Source organism: Schistocerca americana, chromosome 3 (genome assembly GCF_021461395.2).
Source record: "Schistocerca americana isolate TAMUIC-IGC-003095 chromosome 3, iqSchAmer2.1, whole genome shotgun sequence".
Lineage (NCBI taxonomy): Eukaryota > Metazoa > Arthropoda > Insecta > Orthoptera > Acrididae > Schistocerca > Schistocerca americana.
The window spans coordinates 905,972,915-905,999,804 of record NC_060121.1 but is presented as its reverse complement, the minus strand read 5'-3'; the positions used below and the strand labels follow the sequence as shown (position 1 = coordinate 905,999,804).

At 43.4% G+C, this 26,890-nt stretch overlaps 1 protein-coding gene across 1 annotated transcript in view; it reads right to left on the bottom strand.

Moving 5' to 3' along the window:
• The window catches only part of LOC124606496 (ice-structuring glycoprotein-like), a 41,103-nt gene extending 14,561 nt beyond the window's left edge, over nucleotides 1-26,542 (bottom strand). The window contains exons 1-2 of the mRNA XM_047138478.1: nucleotides 26,421-26,542; nucleotides 20,128-20,947 (exon numbers count right to left, since the gene is read on the bottom strand). Of these exons, the coding sequence (XP_046994434.1) occupies nucleotides 20,128-20,947; nucleotides 26,421-26,432 (832 nt within the window). The 5' untranslated portion in view covers nucleotides 26,433-26,542. The remainder of the gene's footprint in view (nucleotides 1-20,127; nucleotides 20,948-26,420) is intronic.
• Nucleotides 26,543-26,890: the final 348 nt, after the last annotated feature.

Genomic DNA, 26,890 nt, shown 5'->3' with positions numbered 1-26,890 from the left:
AATGTTTTCATTTGTTCAAACACATTGTCACAGAATAGTTAAAGGTTAGCCCTCCCACTTGCGGGCCTTTTGCGTACGACTAGGTAATCGATCTAACAGCATGTTTTGTTGTCGATGCTGTTTTGTTGTCGATGCTGCTCTTGAGGTCTTGAGTCGTAGTTTCTTGCTGATCTCCATGTAGTCTATCCTGTTTAAATTTCCATTTCTGAGTAACTACTGTGACCTACATCCATTTGAACTCTGTTTACTCTAGTCGATACTTGGTTCCCTTCGAGAATGTTTATTTCCACATTTCTCTCCATTACCAGATTAGCTATTACTTGACGTATTAGGAAGTGTTCTATCGATATGTGCTTTCTTGTGGGTGGTAGACGACTTTCTTTCCCGACTCGATTCAGTACTACTTTATTCGTTATCCGATTTGCCAGTCTAATCTTCAGTGTCTTCTTCAGCTGTAGTTTTTCTAATTCGATTGGTATAAAAATACTTTTTGTAAATAATGGACCTATTTCTTTCCGTGATAGTAAGATCGTACTTGAAACTTCTTACTTCCTCTAACTGAGTATGTGTACTCAACGTGTTTCTCTTGGAGTATTAGTCCATGGGCTTTGACTGTTAGTCTGATGGCAGTGTCTCGTAAGGAGCGAACGTTAATTCAGTTCTTTGTACTTTTTTTACTCATACACTTCGTTACCCGATTGCCAAAGTTCAGGAGGGACTGTTTTAAATCTAATTGGATACTCAAGCTCTGACTTTTCAGCCAGAGCTCAAAGAAATTTATTAAGGAAATAAATTCCCTAAATGAGTCTACGATCATTATGGTTTTTTTACCAACAGAGCCGAACAGATAGTTTAATAATTGTCATACATTATACAGTTTCACCGTATTGTTATTGCAGCTGACAGTGAATTTATTTTACGAGTTCTAGGTATTGATGTGATGATGGCAGTAGCTGAATCGAAATAACAAATGAAAATCTATTAAGTGACGTAGACGGCTTTGTCCGCAAAAGGATCTCAGAGTAGGCCAGGGATATACTCAGTTGGGAATACTGGGACGACATTTTCAGTTATGGATCTGCCTAACTAGAAACGAAAACCTCTCGAAAACCTTCGTCATACCGACGGATAGGAATTATTTTAATTTGTTAAGATACAGCACTATCAAATTCAAAAACCGATCCAGCTACTGGGTGTGCGTGAATCGTGTATTAAAGAGAGTAAACACCGAAGACTTCATTCCACATGTAATGAAGTGTACCTACTTGACACCCACTGATGTATAGACAACTTTTGTATTGTTCATTCCTTACCCTGAAGAGTAGGGCGAACTGTTTCACGTCTGGACCGTCGCTGAGATCGCATCTTTTCATCTAAGTGCCAGCGACAGTTAAGTAAGAGAAGTGGGTGACAACTTGGGAATAACTGGGAGGAGATTACGTTCCAAGATTTACCGTACGCGGGAAATCTCCCCAAAACTTTGGTCAGACTATTAATAATTCGTTTCTGGGGCAATACAGAGCTCTACTACGCGTATGTACACTGAAGAGCCAAAGAAACTGAACACCTGCCTAATATCGCCTAGGGCCCCACGAGCAAGCAGAAGTGCCGCAACACGACGTGGCATGGACAGAAGTAGTGTTGGAAGGAATTGGCACCATGAATCCTGGAGGGATGTCCATAAATCAGTAAGAGAACGAGGGGGTCGAAACCTCTTCTGAACATCACGTATCAGGGGTCCCATGTCACTCCAATGGTACGCGCCCCATCATTACAGAGCCTCCACCAGTTTGAACAGTCCCCTGCTGACATGCATGGTCCATGGATTCATGAGGTTGTCTCCATATCCGCACACTTCCATCTGCACGATACAATTTGAAAAGAGGCCCGACCGACCAGGGAACATGTTTCCAGTAATCAACAGTCCAATGTTGACGGGCCCAGATAAGGCCAAAACTTTGTGTCGTGCAGTCATCAAGGGTACATGAGTCGGCCTTAGGATCCGAAAGGCCGGCCGCTGTGGCTGAGCGGTTCTAGCCGCTTCAGTCCGGAACCGCGCTGCTGCCACGGTCGCAGGTTCGAATCCTGCCTCGTTCATGGATATGTGTGATGTCCATAGGTTAGTTAGGTTTAAGTAGTTCTGAGTCTAGGGGACTAATGACCTCAGATGTTAAGTCCCATAGTGCTTAGAGCCATTTGAAGCATTTTTGGTTCCAAAAGCCAACATTGATGATGTTTCGTTGAATGGTTCGCACGCTGGCCCAGGATTGAAATCTGATACAGTTTGAGGAAGGTTTGCACTTCCGTCACGTTGAATGATTCTCTTCAGTTGTCATTGGTTCCGTTCTTCCACGGTCTTTTTCCGGCCGCAGCGATGTCGGAGAGTTGATGTTTTACCGGATTCCTGATAATCAAGGTACACTCGTGAAATTATTGTACGGGAAACTCCCCACTTCATCGCTAACTCGGAGATGCTGTGTCTCATCGCTCGTGCACCGACTATAACACCACATTCAAACTCACTTAAATCTTGGTGACCTGCCATTATAGCTGCAGTAACCGATCTAACAACTGCTCCAGACACTTGTTGTCTTACATAGACGTTACAGAGCGCCGCGCCGTATTCTGCCCGTTTACATATCTGTGTATTTGAATGCGCATGCCTATACCAGTTTATTTGGAAAATATGTCGATCTTTTTGCTGGCAGTTTCCCACGGTCGCTATAACCAGGTGGCAGCATCCATCGTTCCAGCGTCACACAACGTTATGGCGTCGTGCGTCAGCTACTGTGTATACGTTCAACTGAGAACTGTAACCTCCCTCTTACTAATCGGCGTATCCTGCTTGCGATATAAAATATGACCGTGGATCGCGTGTATGCCTAATGGATTTTTACTAATTGGATAAGGCTATCTTTCCCGAAGAAGTGATACCGATGAGTAGGAGGAAAGTGTACAGCAGACCCTTCTTATGGAAAGTCTACTAAAAATAAAAAGTAATTAAACCGAACACGGCTATAATTTGGAAAATGAAAGTTATTTTGTGCATTCACTCACGGCCAACACTGGATAGAAAAGGAATACCACTGATCATGAATCCAAAAGTTACGCTAAAGAACGAAAAGAAAATAATTAACAGTCGCCAGCCCACTAGGGTAATTTATATCCAAAATCCTGTACCAGGTGATGGGAAAGAAAAACATGCATTATTAAACACTGACGCGGCAACTGAAAGTTGTCACTTTTTTTTTTACACTAATTTTAAGTGAGTATGTAATGATAAAGAAAACTGAGAAGTCACTCTTACGTTATGTTTGGCATTAAATTTTTAAAAAGGCAATCGAGTAATGATTTGAAAATATGCAGTTAAACTGTATGTTAGTACTGAACCTCGTTACGTAAAGAATGACTTTCAGTGACCTCAGCATTACGTCATCAAAGAAATTTAGAAAAAAAGCAAGTACCTTTCACTTTGCCGTACTTATTTTGCAAATTGGATTTCGTATTATTGTCTGAACAATTGAGCCTTTTTTACTGACTTGAACAGAATTAAATACTAGAATACGTACCAAACCAAACAGCCATGTGCTCCAAGCTATATGTAAAATAAATAAAACTTCCGCACTCTTAATTTGTGCATTTCTTTAGATTTGGATTTTTTCCAGTGATTGAGTCTCAAACTTGAAAAAGGAAATTGCTTTACTTTAGTCATATACTGAAGCCTCTGTTGTACAACAGTTAATTGAAAGTAGACTGAGGATAAAATTCTTAAAAGAGAATTTATTCATTAATAAACTGGCTGTAACTATTCAATTTGATTCTTATGACACTAAGTTAGCATATTAGGAAAAAAAGGAACAAGGATCGTGCTTGGTAACAATGTCTGGGGGCCCTGAGTTTAACTTATTATTATTTAAGTACATCTTGTCAATGAAATCACGTTCAGTTGTGCTGCTGGGTTAGACGTTAATACTTTCTACCAATGAACAGTCTTACTTCAGTGCTGTGCATACGACGAAACACGGAGCCGTCGATGAAACTGTGTTGCTGGAACTGCTGCTGTTGTTGAAGACGGTAGCATCTTGTGGAGCCAGGGCTAATTATAGGAACTGGCAATTGTAATTAATACAGCCTCTTCCGCCCGTCCACTGTCCATACTCCTGGTCTAGACATCTGGCCGGCGCGCGTACATGATGCCGCCGAAATGGTACTCTCTACTGCGAGAGCGTTAACACCACACTTCCGCACACTACAAGCGCTGGAACCCGTCTCCCTCTCTCTCTCTCTCTCTCTCTCTCTCTCTCTCTCTCTCTCTGCGCACTCTGCGCAACAACCCCTACCAAAGATTTTACAACGTACAAGCACTGCTATTATCGTTGCTAGTCGATACAAATAAAAATTCCTTTCGCTTTTTCCCAGAGCTTGTAAGTTTCACAGTAAAACACAGATAAATACAATGAAACGTCAACAGACTTCTACCTAAATGTACACATACAGTGCAGCAATGTCCTTACGTATTAAAAGAAAGCATTTAAATTACAAATATTTACATACAATTAAGAAGAATGTTATATATCGGTAGCAGGTGCCATGCATCCTGCATTTTCGGTGTTAGAATACAAGGTAATAAAGATGTAGGTTCAAGACCCAAAAATGTTACAGTGTTATATACCGAACCTGCAGTGTGGCACCATCCATGTTTTTTTCTGTACAAGCGTTCCTCGCTGCACTTAGAGGCTTTTTCTGTGTCGTGTTACTTACTTTAACATTCTGGCACAAATATCACCTTCCATATTTTTGCGGTAGTCGCAGAGTTATATATGTAGTGACTAGCTTCGTGAGTAAGTGCCTTTCACTAAGACTGTTCCATACAACTTGAAAGGAAAGAAAATATTCTCAATCTAAATAAAGTCTATCTTTTGTATCCACACTCTAACTCAAACTAAGGTGATAATATAGAGACAGGACGACCATCCGCCCACAGAAATGGAAGTAGTTGCTCCGCAATGAGCAAACAGTCTCTCCACTCGTGATCTCTACAAACCGAACACCACTGTACACAACATAAATACATTTCGTTGTAAGTAGAGCCCGGTTTCTATGTAATACCAAATTAAGTAATGTGCACATAAATATTTAACCAAAATTGGTGAAGTATGTAAATAATATGTAATGATGCAATTATAAGTAAAATCCAAATTTATTTTATTGCTTGAAAACGTAAGTTCATAGGCAGGCTAGCGAAATATTACAGTTAGTTGGAACTCCTATTCAAGCATCTGAGTCGCACTGGAACGGGATGCTTCACTGATTATAATACATGTCTCTATATGTTCTTTTGCCTTGCATAGTCTTGTGTCTGACAATATGGTTTGATAAATCCGGAAAGAACGCACAACTTCGCAAATAGTCAACGGTACGTATTTATACAGAGTAATTGTGCTAGAAATAATCTCTCAGGGGTTCTACAACTTCACCATTAAATAAGCGGGACAAAATAACAGAATATGAGTATCCAAGCATTATATCCAGCGTAGAGTGCAGTTTATTGGAAACTTCACCACCCACTTCACCTACAACAACACTGACCTACCCAACTGTATCTTCCATTATTCTCAAGGATTCTTGCTCAGGCATACTTGAAGCCTTCAGTTTCTTAGTGGAGTAGGAAAGCCAGCTGAAGTGACTTGCGACGTATGATACTGAATTGACCACTTTACAGCTGTTAAATGCTGGCAAGGATTCACTCGCACGCATTGTAGGATATGAAGAAAAGTCTTCCATCACAGACTTCACAGCTTCAAAGTACTTACTGTAGAATATCACAGCTTCAGTCCATGTTGCCCATCTTGTTACCACTGGCTCTCGAAGCAGAGGTTCGGCAGATAGCCGCTACTTGTAGTATTGTACACGATAAGGGCAATTCAAGAAATCCTTCTTCGTTGCTGATATCAGTGTACTTATTTCTGGGAATTGATGTCTAACTGTCTCTGGCACTCGCTGCAGTCCATGAGCCGTACATGTAACACGCACTAATTGGATGAAATACCTTATGTCTGTTCTTTCGGACATGTTTGAAAGAACAAACACCATGTTTTGATCCAGCAGCCATTATGAAATACGACACAAGGGGATTACAGATGCCCGGTTTCGAATCCAGGTCCGGCACAAATTTTCAACTTTCCCCAATGATTTGCATCAACGTCCACTTGCATCCAATGTCTGTAATTCCCTTCTGTCTTAATCTAGATTGTTGAACTGTTTGGTGCCTCCAGAGGATTACATTAAATTAAATATGGATCAGACGCACCCTCAGAGTCCAATTGGCCCGCAGTCAGAATAGCGATGAAACGGCACACAGCATGCGTCGTCTCATCTGCAGAAATCCATATAGATGATTCTCCAATGTCAGCTCTGATTTTTCCGAATATGTCTACACAGGAGAACCAGGTAATTCTTTTTGAGAGTTGGCTCGTCGGGAATGTTGCAGGTGCAGTTTTTATGTAAGAAATGTTTAATTTCAGATACCTGAAGTTTGTTCTATGTTGCGTTTCCAGAAACCAATTCAAAACACAGTTCTTTGTCAAATTCTCTATTAGATGATGTAGGCAGTGTGGTCGATGACTTATTTTACCAATAGCACTCAAAGCACTGGCAATAGAAATACATATTTTCAGCTTTGATGACAATGAAGACGCAATCGGCGCCGAGACTGACTTAAATGCAATTGACTATTACACATTGTGAAGCGTCCGAGAACAAGAAAGGAGAGCGTTTAATACCAGTCATTGTTGTTCACATTGAACATGTAGAGTTTAGCTTTGAGTCTATAGCGACTGATGACAGTATGAGACGCACAATAATAAAACTTATTTTTTCCTTTTTTGCTATGCAACAAAAATATATGGATATAAGAAACCCTACAATATTTACACAATAATATTAAGTATGTAAAATGATGTAATTCGCATAGTGTGAAATATGTACAAGGTCTGTTCAGAAAATTCCCGAACTTTGTCCACAAAATATTTCTGCGCTTACCTTTTACGTCTCCTTCGAAATACTCTGCTTCACAACTGACACACCGTTCCCAACACCGTTTCCACTGCGGGAAGCATCTTGGTACCCCTCTCGCTGGATCGTGCGAAGCGCCGTCTACGAATTTCCTTGTATCTCGTCTATCGTTGCAAGTTTTCGTTTCTCAACGGAGTTTGCAACTTTGGAAATAAAAGTCCTCAGGGGTCTGCAGACTAAAGAGGATGAGGCAGCACAGTGATTTCGCTTTTTGTGCAACAGTCGCGAAACCAACAGGGATGAATGTGTGGATACGTTATCATGATGCAAGAGCCATGTAATTGTTTCGCCAGATTTCAGGCCGTTTCCTTCTCACATTTTCTCGCAGACATCGCAACACGTCTTGATAGTACCATCGATTAACACTTTGTCTCCGTGGCACGCTTTCATGATGAACTAATCCTTCAAAGTCAAAGAAAAATATCAGCATGTCTTTGACATTTAACCTGACATGACGAGCTTTTTTTGGCCTTGGAGAATGTTTCCCTATCCATTGTGGAAACTGACCCTTGGTCTCAACATCATAACCGTAGATCCACGTCTCATCACCTGTTATGATTCTTTTAAGGAACATCTCTTTCTCATTTGCGCGGTCCAAAAGCTCATCACAGATTGCGAGGTGAAGGTCTTTCCGGTCTTGACTCATGAGCTGTGAGACGAATTTGGCGGCATCACAATACATTCCAAGATGCTGTGTCAGGATTTCATGACAGGATCCAGTTGAAATGTTGCATTCTTCTGCAGTCTCTCGTACAGTCAGTCTTCGATTGACACGCGTGTTCCTGATACGATCGTCGTCAGTAGACGTCGAAGGGCGACGGTCTCCTTTAACTTCCATCCGGCCATTTTTAAACCGCCTGAACCACTTGCAACACCGAGTACGGCTTAAGCACGCATCACCGTAGTCTTCCTGCATCATTTGGTGTGTCTCTGTAAAGCTTTTCTTAAATTTCACGCAAAATTTTATGCATACGCGTTGTTCCTTTAACTCTGCCATCTCGAAATCCGCAAATTGTGCGATTCAACGTTCTATTCAGTACAGTACTGAACAATAACTAACAGACATACAGCAATGAAACTTCCGTCAGTTAGACATAAGCACAGTCATGTGCAGGGATACCAACTGCATTTCGCTCCAACACACTATTGGCGCGAAATAACGAATGTTATACAATTTTTTGAACAGTCGTCGTACATTACTGGCACATTAAAATTGCTACACCACGAAGATGTCGTGCTACAGACGCGAAATTTAACAAACAGGAAGAAGCTGCTGTGATATGCAAATGATTAGCTTTTTCAGAGCATTCACACAAGGTTGGCACCGGTGGCGACACCTACAACGTGCTGACGTGAGGAAAGTTTCAAACCGATTTCTCATACACAAACAGCAACTGACCGGCGTTGCCTGATGAAACGTTGTTGAGATGCCTCGTGTAAGGAGGAGAAATGCGTACCATTACGGTTCTGACTTTGATAAAAATCGGATTGTAGCCTATAGCGATTGCGGTTTATCGTATCGCGACATTGCTGCTCGCGTTGGTCGAAATCCAATGACTGTTAGCAGAATATGGAATCTTTGGGTTCAGGAGGGTAATACGGTGCGCCGTGCTGGATCCCAACGGCCTCGTATCACTAGCAGTCGAGATGACAGGCATCTTATCCGCATGCCTGTAACGGATAGTGCAGCAACGTCTCGATCCCCGAGTCAACATATGGGGACGTTGGCAAGACAACAACCATCTGTACGAACAGTTCGACGACGTTTGCAGGTCGGAGACCATGGCTGCGGTTACCCTTGACGCTGCATCACAGACAGGAGCGCCTGCGATGGTGTACTCTGCGACGAACCTTGGTGCACGAATGGCAAAACGTCATTTTTTAGGATGAATCCAGGTTCTGTTTACAGCATCAAGATGGTCGCATCCGTGTTGGCGACATCGCGGTGAACGCACATTGGAAGCGTGTGTTCGTCATCTCCATACTGGCGTATCACCCGGCGTGATGGTATGGGGAGCCATTGGTTATACGTCTCGGTCACCTCTTGTTCGCCTTGAGGGCATTTTGAACAGTGGACGTTACATTTCAGATGTGTTACGACCCGTGGCTCTAACCTTCATTCGATCCTTGCGAAACCCTACCTTTCAGCAGGATAATGCAGGACCGCATGTTGCAGGTCCTGTACGGGCCTTTCTGGATACAGAAACTGTTCGACTGCTGCCCTGACCAGCACATTCTCCAGATCTCTCACCAATTGAAAAGGTCTGGTCAACGCTGGCCGAGCAACTGGCTCGTCACAATACGCCAGTCACCACTCTTGATGAACTGTAGTAACGTGTTGAAGCTGTATGGGCAGCTGTTCCTGTACATGCCATCCAACCTCTGTTTGTCTCAACCCCCAGGCGTATGAAGGCCGTTATTACGGATCTATGCACCCAAATTGCGTGAAAATGTAATCACATGTCAGTTCTAGTATAACATATTTGTCCAATTAATACCCGTTTATCATCTGCATTTCTTATTGGTGTAGCAGTAATGTATTATGCCCTGAAATATGTAAGAAAATGTAATTAACAACGTTGAAATAAGTGTCCTTTCAGTGTAATTCGCCGTCATTTTAGTTTTTCTTGTAACTACGCGTAAAGGAACAGAATACGTCATTACATAAAATCCGCGCTAATCTAGTTATTAGGTTGGGATGTAGGTAGTAAAGATCTTTATGAGCGTGGAGCTGGTGCTGTGTGAGTTCTCGCTTCCTCGGGCTGAAGCACGTGGGTGTATTGCCCGTGAACGGCCTGGCTGTGCGCGGGGTCACCAGGTGAGAGGAAGAGCAATAGCAGTGACCGTGGCCTCCACGCGGCGGCATGCGGGCTCTCTAGGCGAGGATGCGCCGCTGAGTCACCGCTGAATCCGCTCTGCAGGCCGACTTACGAGAACACGACAGGTAAGGTGCCCAGCCGTCTGCCGACCTTACACTGTTCTGTAGGTCGCGGCAGCAAGGCCAAACAGATGCCTCTATGCAGATGCAGGGGAGTAGGGATGAGGTAGCAAATTAAATTTCCAATCTAATCCGAAAATACTTCATTTGCACAGCTCATCCTATCATATGGATGAATTACGAAGTAAAAAGTAGCCGCGAATGTAGAGCAGAATATGAACAGGGTAGTTGGAGTATGAGCTCTAGGTTTATTGAGAGCGGATTGTCATTCAAATCCAGCAAAGTATAGCGCATTCACTTCCTGGTACAAAACTGTCGTAAAAGCGAAATTTAGTATTACGTCATTATACACCTTCGTTGTCATTTTTAAGAGTGTGTATAACATGAGCAGGGCTTAAAGTTCACTCTTCTTCAGTAATTTAAATATGTTTCACAAATACCACAAGTAAGGTTAAAGACATCCTCATTTCTGGTATTAAATTTAGTATTCGGTAAATGGCTGCATGTATCCTGACCATTAAAAAACAAATCATATGTGGGTGCTCTGTAAAGTGACTCGACATAACTTCGATAGAAATCGTGAAAAATGGTTTCGGGGGCACACACTGCTGGCCATTAAAATTGCTACACCAAGAAGAAATGAGATGGTAAACGGGTATTCATTTGACAACTATATTATACTAGAACTGACATGTGATTACATTTTCACGCAATTTGGGTGCATAGATCCTGAGAACTCAGTACCCAGAACAACCACCTCTGGCCGTAATAACGGCTTTGATACGGCTGGGCATTGAGTCAGAGCTTGGATGGCGTGTACAGGTACAGCTGCCCATGCAGCTTCAACACGATACCACAGTTCATCAAGAGTAGTGACTGGCGTATTGTGACGAGCCAGTTGCTCGGCCAGCGTTGACCAGACGTTTTCAGTTGATGAGAGATCTGGAGAAAGTCCTGGCCAGGGCAGTAGTCGAACATTTTCTGTATCCAGAAAGGCCCTTACAGGACCTGCAACATGCGGTCGTGCATTATCCTGCTGAAATGTAGGGTTTCGCAGGGATCGTAGTTGAGTACACCATCGCAGGCGCTCCTGTCTGTGATGCAGCGTCAAGGGTAATCGCAGCCATGGTTTCCGAGCTGATAGTCCATTCTGCTGCAAACGTCGTCGAACTGTTCGTGCACATGGTTGTTGTCTTGCAAACGTCCCCATCTGTTGACTCAGAGATCGAGACGTGGCTACACGATCCCTTACAGCCATGCGGATAAGATGCCTGTCATCTCGACTGCTAGTGATACGAGGCCGTTGGGATCCAGCACGGCGTTCCGTATTAGCCTTCTGAACCCAACGATTCCATATTCTCCTAATAGTCATTGGATCTCGACCAACGCGAGCAGCAATGTCGCGATACGATAAACCGCAATCGCGATGGGCTACAATCCGACCTTTATCAAAGACGGAAACGTTATAGTACGCATTTCTCCTCCTCGCACGAGGCATCACAACAACGTTTCACCAGCAATGCCGGTCAACTGCTGTTTGTGTAAGAGATATCGATTGGAAAATTTCCTCATGTCAGCGCGTTGTAGGAGTCGCCACCGGCGCCAACCTTGTGTGAATGCTCTGAAAAGCTAATCATTTGCATATCACAGCATCTTTTTCCTGTTTGTTAAATTTCGCGTATGTAGCACGTCATGTTCGTGGTGTATCAATTTTAATGGCCAAAAGTGTACATTTAACTAACTTAAAAATATGTTCCATCACAAACTTTGTGTCTTTCTGAGGTTTTAGTATTACTTTTTTATCGGAATTACGTTAATTATGTAGTACTTCGTTCCATTAGCGAATAGTTTTGGTTCCTGTGCTTCCTGTGAACCTGAGATAGTTAACTAACTGTTACATGAAACTTGGGTGACATTTGCTGTCATTCCAAAAAAAAATATATTTGAGCTGCTCTTGCTTCTCCTGATGCAAGTGGCGCTTTATAACTGGTATTACTTTTCTATAGGTCATCGACTCGTGAAATGCAGCATTTCTTGACTTATTTTGCACGTATAACGTGGAGGTCAGATGGTCTCGATCGTAAATGTCAAGTGGTATCGAGCGGATTACGTCAACAAATCGAGTTGTTAAGAAATGGAACGCTCTGCAAAAAAGCACGTATTAACGTGTTGCAAGAGTGTCATGCAGAGCATGCAGCATAAGCACGACCGTTCCATATCTTCAGTTGGCACTGTTTTACTGTTGCGTTACAACAATTGTGCTTCTTCTTCTGTAGTGGTCAATCCAGGGATTGGTTTGCAACAGCTACAATGGCAGCTTGTCTCCATTCTGTGCGCCTTTCAGTTTTTCTCTTTATTTCTTTATAGGTGTTACATCCCACATCTTTCATAATTTGATCCATGTACCTCAGTCGTGATCTTCCTCTTGGTCTTTTTCCCTCGACATATCCCTCTGATTGTGTTCAGGAGTCGTTTATGTCTTAATAGATGGCTTGTAAATTGCACTCTTCTTTTAACAATGAAACTCCAGAAGCTTCTCTTCTCACCTGCTCTTTCCAGAACCACATCGTTTGTGACCTTGTCGATCCATTTTATTTTGAGCATGCGTCTATAGCACCACATTTCAAAAGAATTTAGCTTCTGCTGTTCCTCTGTCCCGAGAGTCCATGTTTCACACCCATAGCATGCCACACTCCACACATATGATTTCAAAAATGTTTTCCTGGTTTCAAGGCGGATGCTCTTAGATGTTAATATGTTTTTCTTCTTGTTAAAACAGCCTTTGCTTGAGCTATTCTACTTCTCACTTCTGCCTTGCTCCTTCCATCCCTGGTAATATTACTGCCCAGATAAGTAATTTTATCAACTTGTTCAAGCAGTTCATTGCCTACATGAACTTGGACTTTCACTTGATCTTCTTTGTCGCATGCCATTACTTTTGTTTTTGCTTTATTAATTCTCATATTATATTCTTCACACATAACTTTATCCATTCTATTCAGTAGGACTACAAGATCTTCTTCACTTTCAGCCAGGACAGCTATATCATCGGCATATCTTATCATATCTATTCGTTGGCCATGAATTACTACACCTGTCTATGAATTTTCCCTTACTTTTTTCAGCGCCTCTTCAATGTATACGTTAAAGATAACAGGGAATAGTGCGCAACCTTGCCGGACACCTTTCCGTATCCGCACCTCTTCTTGTTTTATCCGTCCACGGATAACTGCAGTATCGTTTTTGTACAGGTTCCATATCATTTTTCTATCTTTATGGTCTATTCCTACTTTTTTGAGTACCTCAAACATCTTATCCCATTTAACATTATCAAAGGCTTTCTCTACATCTACGAAAGCTATGTATGTTTTCAGGTTCTTATCTAGTCGTTTCTCTATTATTAGTTTTAGAGCAAATATTGCTTCTCTGGTTCCTCTATCTTTCCGGAATCCAAACTGGTCTTCGGAGAGTGTAGCTTCGACTTTTTGTTCTATGCGTTTTAGGATAATTGAGATTAACATTTTAGAGGCGTGAGTAACTAGGCTGAGTGTCCTATAATTTTCACATCTTATAGCATTTGCCTTCTTTGGAATGGGGACCATAATGTTTTTCTCAAAGTCTGTAGGAATTTTACCCTGCTCGTACATGTTGAAAACAAGATTATACAACTCCTGATTCAGTTTTGCTCCTCCAGATTTCAGAAGTTCGGCTGGGATATTGTCTATACCAGGCGATTTGTTGTTTTTCAATTTTTTCAGAGCTAGTTCAAACTCTACCTTTAATATAGGTTCACCTATGTTGTGTGCATCTACTTCTGTTTCTTCTTCCATGATGTTTTCAGACAGGTCTGGTCCACTGTACAGTTTTCCTATATATTGTTTCCATCTTCTTGAAACTTCATCATCGTCATCCAACATATTGCCATTTTCATCCATCACAGCCCTACATCTGTTTCTTCTGTCTCCAAAGCAATGTCTCACACATTTATAGGCCTTGTCGATATTTCCCTTGCTCATGTTGTCCTCAACTGAAATACAGAGATCATCAAGGTATTTTTCTCTTGCTTGTTTTGCCTCTCTGTTGATTCTGTTTTTCAGACTGTTGTATTTCTCTTGGTCTTCCTTCTTCACAGAATTTTTTAATTTCCTTCTTTCTTCCATCATATTTAGTAGGTCATTAGTGATCCATTCCTTCCTTTTGCCTGTCCTTTCTTTTCCTATTACTTCTGCTGCTGCTTCTAAAATACCAGTTTTTATTTTTTCCCAGCTGCTTTGGATGTCATTGCAGCCCTGTGTATTTGTTTTCTTGTCTGTTTCTAGTTGATAGTGCTTCAGTGTATTTTCGTTTTTCAGGTTTGTCAAATGCCATTTACATGTACTTCTTCTTTTAATGTTCTTGAATTTTAGTTCAGTCGTCATCATAACGAGTATGTGGTCACTTTCCACATCACAGTCTGGATATGATCTGCTGGTTTTTAAATCTCTGCTTCACGATTGTATATATAGAAAATTTTCGTAGACTTGATTATGAATAAATATTTTTTTTAGGTATTACTCCATCAGAGGTGCCATGCTTTGAAGTTATGTACCTTTCAATATTTTACCCTCCAAACACTTGAAATATATTTACACAACTACATTAACGTTTACACACATATTCCATCTTCCTAGTTTTGGCAAACAGCATAGCACGAATACTATGCTAACTGGGGTAACAGATGATCTAAAATACTCCAAAGGTAACACAACAGCCACGATCTTGATATTACTAGAGATTCCAGAAAAGAATTTGTTAAAGTAAAATTTTACAATAAAATGAATGGAAATATAAAATCTCCCTAGAAGCGAATTCTGGTAAGAATTCCTTAGAGTTCAATCTTAGGACTGCTAATTTTCTCATGTCTCGATGACGTTTCTTCGCTTTGTTCTCCTCCATAGACCATTTCTTTATCGATGATCTGCAGTTTAAATTAAGTGCCAAAGCTGAGGATACCAATCGCACGAGTAAGTAAGGGCCACAGTTCCCTGGATAGATAAATCCAGAGCCTGAGCGTAAAGCTAAATATGAAGAAATCCGACGTAATTTCAACCTCCGACGCTAACGCTTACTTCCTTACTTATTGGTTCAAATGGCTGTGAGCACTATGGGACTTCACTTCTGAGGTCACCAGTCCCCTAGAACGTAGAACTACTTAAACCTAACTAACCTAAGGACATCACACACATCCATGCCCGAGGCAGGATTCGAACCTGCGACCGTAGCGACTTCCTTATTGACAGCACCTCAAATCTGTATTAAAAACAAGGCGACAAATCTGGGTAAAACTCAGGATGAGGATGAGCACCTCAGGATTTTAGGAAACTAAGCTGCAACGGACAGGAAGACTTTCGCTTGTTGCCATGCCGTGGTAAAATTCCCATGTACATTACCACTAGGTTTGAAACCTTGTGTAGCCATCACCGTTATTGTAGGGTACACCAACAAGGCATGTAATGCTAGACTACGTTACGTCTGGCAGATTCAACTCTTTGATCTATTCAGTGTCTCATACGTTCACTTACGATTTTTACAATCAGACAAGTTATTTTACTACAAACTACGTGTACTTTACCAACTACATATTGTGCATGCCCCCAGTACATCGCTCCATGTATCGAACACGTTTCATTTACTTCTAATAAAAGACATGGCTCAGTTAGCATCCCATCTGTACACATCCACAAAGCAAAAAGATTCGGAAAATCCTTCTTAATTGCTGCTGTCCGCCCTTGCAATAAGATACCCTGCAGTCTACGCAAAATCCAAGACAATATTCCATTTAAGGAAAAAGTAATCCATGTAATTCCTCTCTCAGAAAATAAAGCAACGACCATTCCATTTTGTAAAGTAAGGTAAGTAAATTCTCATTGCTACCTCCAGCAGTTTCATTTCCTTTTGCAATCTCTCAGTCTATCCCATTTTTGCTCCTATATTCAATACTTGTAGCTACCTTGTTGATCGATCAATTCCTCTTCCATCCCACGAAATTGAAATTGCAGTATTTGATTTTATGATGAAACAGTTTTTACTATCAAAGGCGACCATGATGTCATTTAAAAAATTTACCTAATTGTGCACAGGCAGCCGCAAAAGATTAACCTCTTCTATCTTTTCCTGTTATTTTCATTTTCAACAGGACCCTAGGTATAAAACTATCAACGTATGCAATTTTTTTGCAGTTTTTTCGTCTCAGTTAAACGTAAGGTTTACGTACTGATTATGAATTTCCTGCAGCTATAAATTCTTGCGTTGTTACTGTTTTTGAACGTAATATGTGAGACAAAATAAAAACTCCATTGTAAATAGAAGCAATTTTAGGGTTCAACGTACTATCGCAAATCAGGGCGTTATAGGTACAAGCTCGGATTATCGAAGGATGAGAAATGACATCGGCCATGACCTTTTACAAGAAACTATAGAGGACGTTTTTAGGTAATTAAAGAAACCATCAAAAATTTACATCTGAATGGAGTGTAAACTGCGGTCCTGAAAGCACGTGGAGTTTCTTACAACAGTGCCACTTCAGCCAGATTTGCATTGGACGGTAAATAGCATATTAATGTACTGATGTACTGAGTATCTGGTTGCATGTGGTCTTAATCTTGTCAAGATAAAGAAATAAAAGTACGCGTTACTGACAAGCACTAGTACGTCTGGGGTTTCAGAAGACACCTGCACAAAAACTACGAGTCATATCACGGGATAGAGCATCTCTCCAAACTTTTAACTCACATTAGAGGTGCTCAGTGAGAACAGCATTTGTGTTGCGGTAAACATCAATATGGGCAGGAAAGCAGATGCGTTCAGTTCGTAGCAGTCGTCGCTGGTATAACGACAGCATACCACTTTCGAAATCTGTTTACCAGGTTCCTATCTTCGTCCAAGAACTATGATAATGCGACAGTATAAATTGGGTGATTTGTCTGCACGTTTTGACTCGCCCGCCCCCAAGTGGAACTACGCCATGACGTGTACTACGGATCGAAATTTAGAGAGATGTTCTGTCCACTGGCATGATTCATTTTTATGGCTTGTAGTTATCGCGCAGTTGTCCTCTGACATCTACATGTACATGTATACTTTGCAAATCACATTTAAGTGCCTGGCAGAGGGTTCATCGAACAACCTTCACAGTTCGCTATTATTCCAATTTCGTATAGCGCGAGGAAAGAATGAACAACTCTATCTTTCCGTACGAACTCTGATTTCCCGTATTTTATCGTGGTGATCGTTCCTCCCTATGTAGGTCGGTGTCAACAACATATTTTCGCTTTTGGAGGAGAAAGTTGGTGATTGGAATTTCGTGAGAAGATTCTTTCGCAACGAAAAACGCCTTTCTTTTAACGATTTCCAGCCCAAATCCTGTATCATTTCTGTGACACTCTCTCCCATATTTCGCGTTAATACTAAACGTGCTGCCTTTCTTTGAACTTTTTCGATGTACTCCGTCAGTCCCATCTGGTAAGGATCCCACACCGCGCAGCAGTATTCTAAAAGAGGACGGACAGGCGTTGTGTAGGCAGTCTCTTTAGTAAGTCTGTAACATTTTCTAAGTAGTGGTAGTAGTAGTAGAGGGTTTTTTGGGCACACGACAGCAAGGTCTTCAGCGCCCTCTCAGTAACATAGTGAGACGGCTGTCACGAAAGGACTCAGAACAGTAAGAGAAAACAGAACATAAAACACAGGTAACAAGCTTTGAAAAATGTGTGCCTACCCACACCGAAGCGTGGGACGAAGCACGTCGTCAGCAGTAAAACATGGATAACACAGGAAGAAAGTGGTAGCGGGAGTTAAAACAATATAGCAGATGGAAGTGGCTGGCTGACCGCAAGGAAAAAAGGGAGGAGTCAGCCACTCCGCAATACACTAAAACCTCCAACCTAAAAGTTTAGGCCAGAGTCCAGACACATCACAAAACTTTAAAACCCTAGACACACACGTCTCATCGTCTGCTAAAACAAAAGGCAGATACCCATCAACTTGTGCTTCTGCCCTTGCATCACAGTGTAAAATGCAGTTTGTTAAAATGTGCTGGACTAAGATGTGCACACCACAAGCATCACAAAACAGAGGATCCTCCCGCCGTAATAAAAAGCTATGTGTGTGAGGACAGTGCCCAATCCGAAGACGGAGGGTCACTTCTTCCTGCCTGAGCAACCGGCAGGAGGAACGCCATGGCCGAGTTGTTGACAAGACCAACCGCAGTTTATTGGCCGTCACCGCCAGCCATTCTTCCTCCCACAACTCCATGCACTTCCTGTGGAGTGCAGAGATAACAGACTCCGAGGGAATAGGACACCGGACCACATCCTGCTCTCTGCAGGCCTCCTTGGCAGCCCGATCGGCCTGTTCATTGCCCTGTATTCCTACATGACCAGGCACCCAGCAAAAGGACACCTCCTTACCCCGCCGTTGGAGAAATTACAGCTGGTCATATAGGGTGTTACAAAAAGGTACGGCCAAACTTTCAGGAAACATTCCTCACGTACAAAGAAAGAAACTGTCATGTGGACATGTGTCCGGAAACACTTACTTTCCATGTTAGAGCTCATTTTTTACTTCTCTTCAAATAACATTAATCATGGAATGGAAACACACAGCAACAGAACGTACCAGCGTGACTTCAAACACTTTGTTACAGGAAATGTTCAAAATGTCCTCCGTTAGCGAGGATACATGCATCCACCCTCCGTCGCATGGAATCCCTGATGCGCTGATGCAGCCCTGGAGAATGGCGTATTGTATCAGAGCCGTCCACAATACGAGCACCAAGAGTCTCTACATTTGGTACCGGGGTTGCGTAGACAAGAGCTTTCAAATGCCCCCATAAATGAAAGTCAAGAGGGTTGAGGTCAGGAGAGCGTGGAGGCCATCGAATTGGTTCACCTCTACCAATCCTTCGGTCACCGAATCTGTTGTTGAGAAGCGTACAAACACTTCGACTGAAATGTGCAGGAGCTCCATCGTGCATGAACTGTAGAGCAATGAGTCGCATGTCAACACAAGCACCGAAGTCAACATTACCTTCCTTCAATTGGGCCAACTGGCAGTGAATCGAGGAAGTACAGTTGAAACGTCCCCTTAGAACAATTGTATATGACTGTGCTTAAACTGACACACAATATTTTTAGCGCAACGGAATCTGGCTTTCAATAATCTCTACAAAAGAATGGCCCTGACTAACATTAACCTATACCTTTCACAAAGCACTTACCTCACAAAAATCTTCCTTACTCGAACTACTGCAATTCAGCGAGCGCCACTACTGCCAGCTAAATAAAAGATTCAAACTACGGAAGGCACTAACTACTGATAGGCATGGTTAGCAAATGAAAGATTTTAATAGAGAACAAACAATGTATTTACCTTAATAGTCATAATATATATAGCAGTTCATGACATCCAGTCTTACAAATTTCAAAACTCCGCCATTTCTCTCCCCACATCCACCACTGCTGGCGGCTCACCTCCAACAGCGCAACGCTACGCGCTGTTCACATCCAGCTGCCCAACACTACAAGGGCAGACAACAATGCAAACTAGGCACAGACTGCACACAGCACAGCCAGTGATTTTCATACAGAGCGCTACGTAACGTTGCCAATAAGAAAACATTAACAGCCTACTTACACAGTACATACTGACGAACTAAAATGAGCTCTAACATGGAAATTATGCGTTTCCGGACACATGTCCGCATAACATCTTTTCTTTATTTGTGTGTGAGGAATGTTTCTTGAAAGTTTGGCCGTACCTTTTTGTAACACCCTGTATATCACCTGGACCATCTCTTCAGTTGGATACAAATTCTGCAGTGATTGTAAGGCACTAAGAGAATCGGAGCAGAGAAGAAATCCATTGCCCCGAACATGATTCGTCCTGCCAATAAAACGCAATGAAAACATCCAGGAGGTCCTATTAACAATCTCGTATAGGACATGGGAAGTATAAAATGTAAAGTGCAATAAAACTATATTTAAGATGCCATCATTTTTTATTAAAAAAGTGTATGTACAAGATAGGACAGGTGAGTTGCTAGTGATGGTTGCCCATCCTTGGGGCTGAACCAGTTCAGCCCAGGAGAGCGGCCTTGGCTCGGAGGTGTGCGATGGCTTCGGCGGACAGGCCCTCTGAGGCCAGCACGACTGGGGCGTGAGCAGCGTACGTCAGGGGGGCGGCAGCCACCGTGTGGTAGGCGAACGACCTGGCGGGAGACACGGCCACCACGGCGGGGGCGGAGTAGGCCAGGGCCGCGGGGGCAGAGTAGGCGACGGCGGGGGCAGCCACAGCGACGGCCGGGGCGGGGGCGGCCACGGCGACGGCTGCGGGAGCGGGGGCGGGCTCGGGCTCCTCGGGAGCGGCGGCGGCGCGGGCGGCGGCCTCTGCGACGGCGGCGGCGTGGGCGGCCTTAGCCTCGGCGACCTCGGGGGTGTCTTCGACGGGCTTGGGGGCCTCGACGGCGGGGGCCTCGGGGGCGGCGGGGGCGACGGGCAGGTTGGTGGCGGCGACGCGGAAGCCGTTGACGGGGTCGGCGACGTAGTGGGCGCTCTGCACGACGCCGTTGGCGTCCAGGTAGGAGTAGCCGCCGGCGACGGAGCCGTCGAAGGCGCGGGCCTCAGACTTGGCGGACAGGGCGCCGCTGTAGCCGTAGCTGTACTGGCCCAGCTCGTCCTGGGCGTGGTACTGCGACGACACGGAGACGGGCGCGACGACGGCGGCGGGGGCGGCGGCGTACGAGATGTGCGCGGGGGCGGCGGCCGTGTAGGTGACTGCCGCGGGGGCGGCGGCGGCGTAGGAGATGGCGGGGGCGGCGGCGACGTGCGTCACGCCGTTCAGACCGCCGTGCAGGAAGCCCGGGCGGGCAGCGGCCGTAGCCAGGAGGGCGCTCACGACAACCTGCGGCGGAAAAATTCACGGTCACAGCAAACGATAGGTCCACAGTTCCCGTCCCGACAATGAGCTGCCCTACTGCAACTCTACATAGCCTTTTGTAACGCGGTTTCTCTTCTGCAGCAGTTATCATTTCAGTTCGTACTGTTGCGAGCCGGCTTTGGTGGCCGAGCGGTTCTAGGCGCTACAGTCTGGAACAGCGCGACCGCTACATTCGCAGGTTTGAATCCTGCCTCGGGCATGGATGTCTGTGATGTCATTAGGTAGTTAGGTTTAAGTAGTTCTAAGTTCTAGGGGACTGATGACCTTAGAAGTTAAGTCCCATAGTGCTCAGGGCCATTTGAACCATTTGAAGTGTTGTGAGTTTCCGCTGAGGAACAGTGTTCATGCATCTGAAATGTAGAAGATCCTGAGGAACACACTCCAACTGAATGAAAAAAAAAAATTCTGAGCTCAGAAGATTTTATTTGGAGAGATTCCTCCATTCATTATGGTTCAGGCTGCTACCAATTATTAACAATATGCCTTTACTTCGAATTAATCTCAAAGACTGCGATAATGTGGGACTGTTCACAGTGACACTGTTGTCTATGGTAAAGTATCGTCGTTCGACGATCGTGAAGAACTGCAGGGTACAATGAACCGTAGGTCCGTTTAAATGTGGATACATTCAAGATCATGCTTATCAAAAACGAAAGAGCACCCGATAATATGAGATTATATAATTAGTAGGAAACACATTCAGCACTCTAAATCGTATAAATATTTGTGAGTAACGCTAAGAAGCAATGAGATGGGAAGATCAAATAAAATAAGTACTATGGAATGCGAGTAGAACGCAAATTTGTTGGAACGTTTCTGCGTAAACTTAATGAATCTATAAAGGAAATCGTATGGAAGACACTATTGGGAACAATCCTATTGTTCCAATGTTGGGAGTCCCTATCAAGTAGGCTTGACAATAGGCATCGAACGAATTCCCAGACACAGTCCTTGGACAGTAAGAGGTCGTTATAGACCATACGAAAGTGTAACAAAGAGAAAAACGATGTAGTTCTTGCGAAACTCTGTTAGATGCATTAAGAGAATCTGTATTCGAAGATGGAAGTGTGAGAACTGTGCTGGCAAAATCGTATTCTCGCGTAGGGATCGTGGCACTAAAATAAGAAGGATTAGACGACACACAGAGGCACAGTCAGACGTTTTTCTCTCGCTCGATATCCGAATGGAACAGGCAGGAAAGAAAAGAATATTGTTATGATGGTTTCCTCCACCAAGCACAGTAGTGGGTCTTGCGGAACATTTACGTAGAGGTTTCGCCAGAGGGCCAGTAGTTGTATGAGTATTACCATTCGTTCGAACCCGATATTCTCCCCCCCCCCCCCCCTCCGTCCCCAGTCACCGGCGTAAAGCGCATCTGTTACTTGCGGACGGAGCTGATAAGTGTTTGCGCAATTTGTGTGGTTTTGGAAAATTATGCAAATGAAACCAAGAAGGATGGAGTCAACACATACCCTAGTCCCATTATCGATCATGGGCGACAAAGGAAGCATCAGATTTAACCGTCATCGTCTTTTCTGCATTTGACAGTGAACTTTTCTTACACAACCAGCAATCGAAGAAGCTGCCTCCTAATCCACCGTTCCACACTAGTACGGAGGCAAGATGTTTTAGACGGAAACATGGTATCGTTTGCTAAACGACGTCGATATGCTGTTGACAAAGCGCAACAGTTACTGTGAGGAGATTTCAGGTAACCAGGCATGAAGGTGGCGCATACTGGCTGGTGTTACTCAGACGACGATAGTGTCTCATAATGTATGTTCACATTGATGGGGTAGCGCTTACACTGCGAGAAGTACGGAGGTGAACATACCTAGACAACTTGATGCTGACGATTTGTTTGCAGCCTCCTCTCCTCCCCATTCCCAATAAGTACTGAGATACTGGGGATTTTAGAGCGAGATTTTCAAGTCCTATTGTAGGCTGCAAATGCCCTCGGATGGACGAACGTCGCGGTTCACCCTGTCTCAAGATACAGTTGCTACGACAATCATTCAGATCGATTGATCGATACGATGTAATTACGGGATATGCGTGTGTGTTAATCTTCTCTGTGTTGTTTCTGCATTCCTTGATTGTCATCGTATGAGTGAACCAGATGGAAATATACACTCAAATGAGATGGCTGTGGACTAGCCGGCAGCGTTCGCCAAGGACGCACCACTGGGTCTCAAGTGTCGACCACAACGCCCGGCGTCCGAGCGCCGTCCTTGACTCGTTGTCGCCCGAGCCAAGAGCCTTTTGGACTGACGTCTCGCTGCTGAAACTAGCACGTCACCATCGCAGTAATGTATTCAGAGACCTGATCTCCAGGGACTGCCTGACAAACTTTGGCTTCCGGTAAGGCGGTTTCTGACTGGCAGACGCTTTCCGCTCCGTTTCTCATTATTTAAGTAAGAACAGAACGGGAAACAGTTCACGAAGTTGATGAGCAGTAGCTGCAGTGAGCCTCTTTCACACACAGTCGTATGAAACTTAACAGCGACAAAGAACAACCACCGCGGAATTAGCTCCGCAAGAACACAATGCCACGCCGAGCGTCTTACAGACAATCGCCAGTGTCGGAGTGACATTTACAATTTTATCAAAACAGATAAAATTTTACATTCTCTTGCAAAGTTCTTCTATCAACTCAAACCGTAGTATGAACTCGATTTATCTCTCCATTTAAGTAGAAATTCTGTACTGCATCCGACAGTATTTGAACTCATTCCCAGCCAAAAATTAGCTCTGAAGCTTGGAGACATGTACACGAAACTATTAACGTATGGCCTGTGATGCACCCAGGGTGCATTCATCGCACGAGACTTACTGAGTAGATGCTCTCTCCCATAATAAAGGAGAGATAAGATTAGATCCAGTTCACTGCAAGGTGTATCATACTTGAGAAGAGCAGTCTCACAAAACTTTCCGTCTTACTCACTCCTGAATGTAGATGACCTATCCGGTCTGACAGAGAAAGGATACAAATCGATACGAAGAGCCGCGGTAGACTCAGGCAACACGAAAAAAGGACGTTCAATAATGTTAGCTACGTGTATTTATGAAGTTATTTTCGTTTAAATATGGCGATATAATTCTGTAACGAAATCATCTTTAGAGAAAGGTGATGTTACTCTCGTGAAATCTTCTTCGGTAAATGTAAAGAACGCTCTCCAACTAAAACTGTCCGATGAAAAAGTTGGCATACAAAATTTTATTGAGATGAGAGAATGGCAGAGCACTTAGAGATACACGCTGAGAGTCGTTGCTACCTCGAACAATACGTTTAGATGTACATGCTCTGATGTGTAAAAGTGAAATTTGCAGTGGAGAGTAAAAATTCAGAGTAACATCGCTAAAGTCATCAGAAAAATGAGGATTGCCTGGTGAAATGGTTAGCGCAGGAGAGATGGAATTGGAAGGCGGATCTAAATTTGTCCCAAACCAAATAAGAAGAACGCAGTGTCAAAAGTAATTCATAATTCTCACGTGTGATTGCCTCAGTATTAACAGAGGAGGAAAGAGACAGTAGGAAAAATTAGTGATAGTCATTAGTGTAATATCGAGACCATAGGATCAACCGGAAAAATAAGAATTTAAGACGAAGACTATCTGCTCTGTTTAGTAAGGATACGAAACACGGATGTAGCTTTCGCCCCTATTTTGCAATCCACACTTCCATGAAGCAATGATGGAAATAAAAGAAATTTCAGAACTGGGATTTAATTTGAGAGAGAAAGGATACCATTGATAAGATTCGCTGATGACATTGCTATCCTCGGTGAAAGAGATCAAGAATTGTATGGTCTGGCGAATGGAAAAAGGAGGCAAAGGCGCAAGTGCTATGGATTGAGAGTAAATTGAAGAAAGACGAAAGTAATGAGTAGTAGAAATTGCATTAGCGGTAATCTTAACATCAATAATTGGTGACCACGAAGTAGAAGAAGTTTAGGATGTCTGCTATCTTGGAAGCAAAGCTACACAACGGACGCAACAAGGGAGATATAAAAAGCAGGCTATAGACTGGCTCAGGTAAAGAGAGTATCCCTGGCCAGAAGGAGTCGCCTAATATCAAACATGGGCATAATTTGAGAAAGAAATTTCTGAGAATGTACGTTACTGGCACAGCATTGTAAGGCGGTGAATGATGGACAGTGGGAAAATCTAAAAGAAGTGAATCGAAACGCTTGAGGTATGGTGCTTTTTAAGTATGCTGAAAATTAGATGGACTGATAACATAAGAAACGAAGATATTCCCCCAGAATGTTCAAGGAGTGGAACGACGACAACAGGGAAGATGAGAATGATAGGATACGTGTTAAGGGGGGTAGGACGTCAAACGGGCCGTCTTGGATCAGGAGAGGCACCACAGGACATTTTAATTTCCACTGTTTATAGTTTGACGAATAAATTCATAAAGCTTTGTCAGCACCACCAGGAAGGATTCACGATTCACAGTCATAGCTGTAGAAGTTCAAAAAAATAGCAAAATAATTTTTTACATGTGAAAATTCATCATTTTTTCACTTCTGTTGGCCGCGTTTATTGCTATAGGTACACGTTTCTTCATAAGTAAAAGAGATTCTTCGATGAATTTTGCACAGCATACAAACCATACTTACAGGTGTATGAAAATCTAGAACTTATTTAATTTATCAAAAAATGAATGTGATCTTACATTTTAAACTTCGTTTTTAGAAAAAACTCAAATTTCATAGTTAATTTTCTCAATTTTTACAACAGTTTCTAATAGATTTGGAAAATTCTAGAGTTTCATACACCAGTAAGTATGGTTTGTGTGCTGTGCAAAATTAATCGAAGAATCTCCCTTACTTATGAAGAAATGTGTACCTATGGCAACAAATGCAGCCAATGGTAAGTGAAAAAAAGGTGAAATTCAAATATAAAAAAATAAATTATTTTCATATATTTTCGAACTTACACCACTATACGTGTAAATCTTGAATCCTTTCTGGTCATTCTGACAAAGTTTAATGAATTTATTTTTAAAAGTATAGGCAGTGGAAATTAAAAATTCCTGTGGTCTCTCCTGCCTCAAGTCGTCCCGTTTGACGTCCTACCCCCCCCCCCCCCCCCCCTTAAGACGTCGAAGGTTAGTTTTCGTGGTACTTGAGAGAGCTGTAGAGGTAAAAACTGCGATAAAAGGCAAAGACTGGAATATAGCCAAGAAATAATTAAGGTCATTGGGGGCAAGTGCTACGTTGAGAAGGCTGGTACAGGAGAGAAATTCGTGACGCATCGCATCACATCGGACAGAAGACTGACGACCCAAGAAAACAACAGAGTTATTTTAGTTGTAAGGAGCGATTCTCAGTAACAGATACTTGTCAAGTGGTGCTGTACTCGCTAGTAAGGCACGTGCCGACCGCTAAGAGCACAGTAGGTCGAAGAGTAGGTGTGAGGCGGTACTTACGAAGATCTTCATGGCTGGGTGGTGCTGTGCGCTGCTGGTGCGGTCTGCTGAGCACTCGCAGAGGACCTGTGGCCCGGGATGCGCGCGCGCCGTATATATAGGGCGGCGGCGGCCTTGCCACGCCCGGGCTCTGCGACTCCTCCTCCGGTGGCGGCGACCTCGCGGGACATCCCAGTGGCTCCTGGGCGTGGGGCGACGCCGCACTCGGGCGCAGTTCGGCCCGGTGGCCCGGTCGGTAGCCACGTCCACGGCCGGCAGCCGCAACGCCGCTCCGCGCCCAGCCCGGCTATTCGCTTTCGTCCGGTCCCAAATCCGCTTCGCGTATTTCGCTATGCGTCCGCGTTCGTATCTCTCGATGCCGTAGCGCAGCTAAAGCCTCCTGTAAAACTGCCTGCTCTTCCACCACTCACCGGTAAGAGCATAATTTTGTCGTTACATGTACAGTCTACATTCCATTTGCTTTCCCAGAA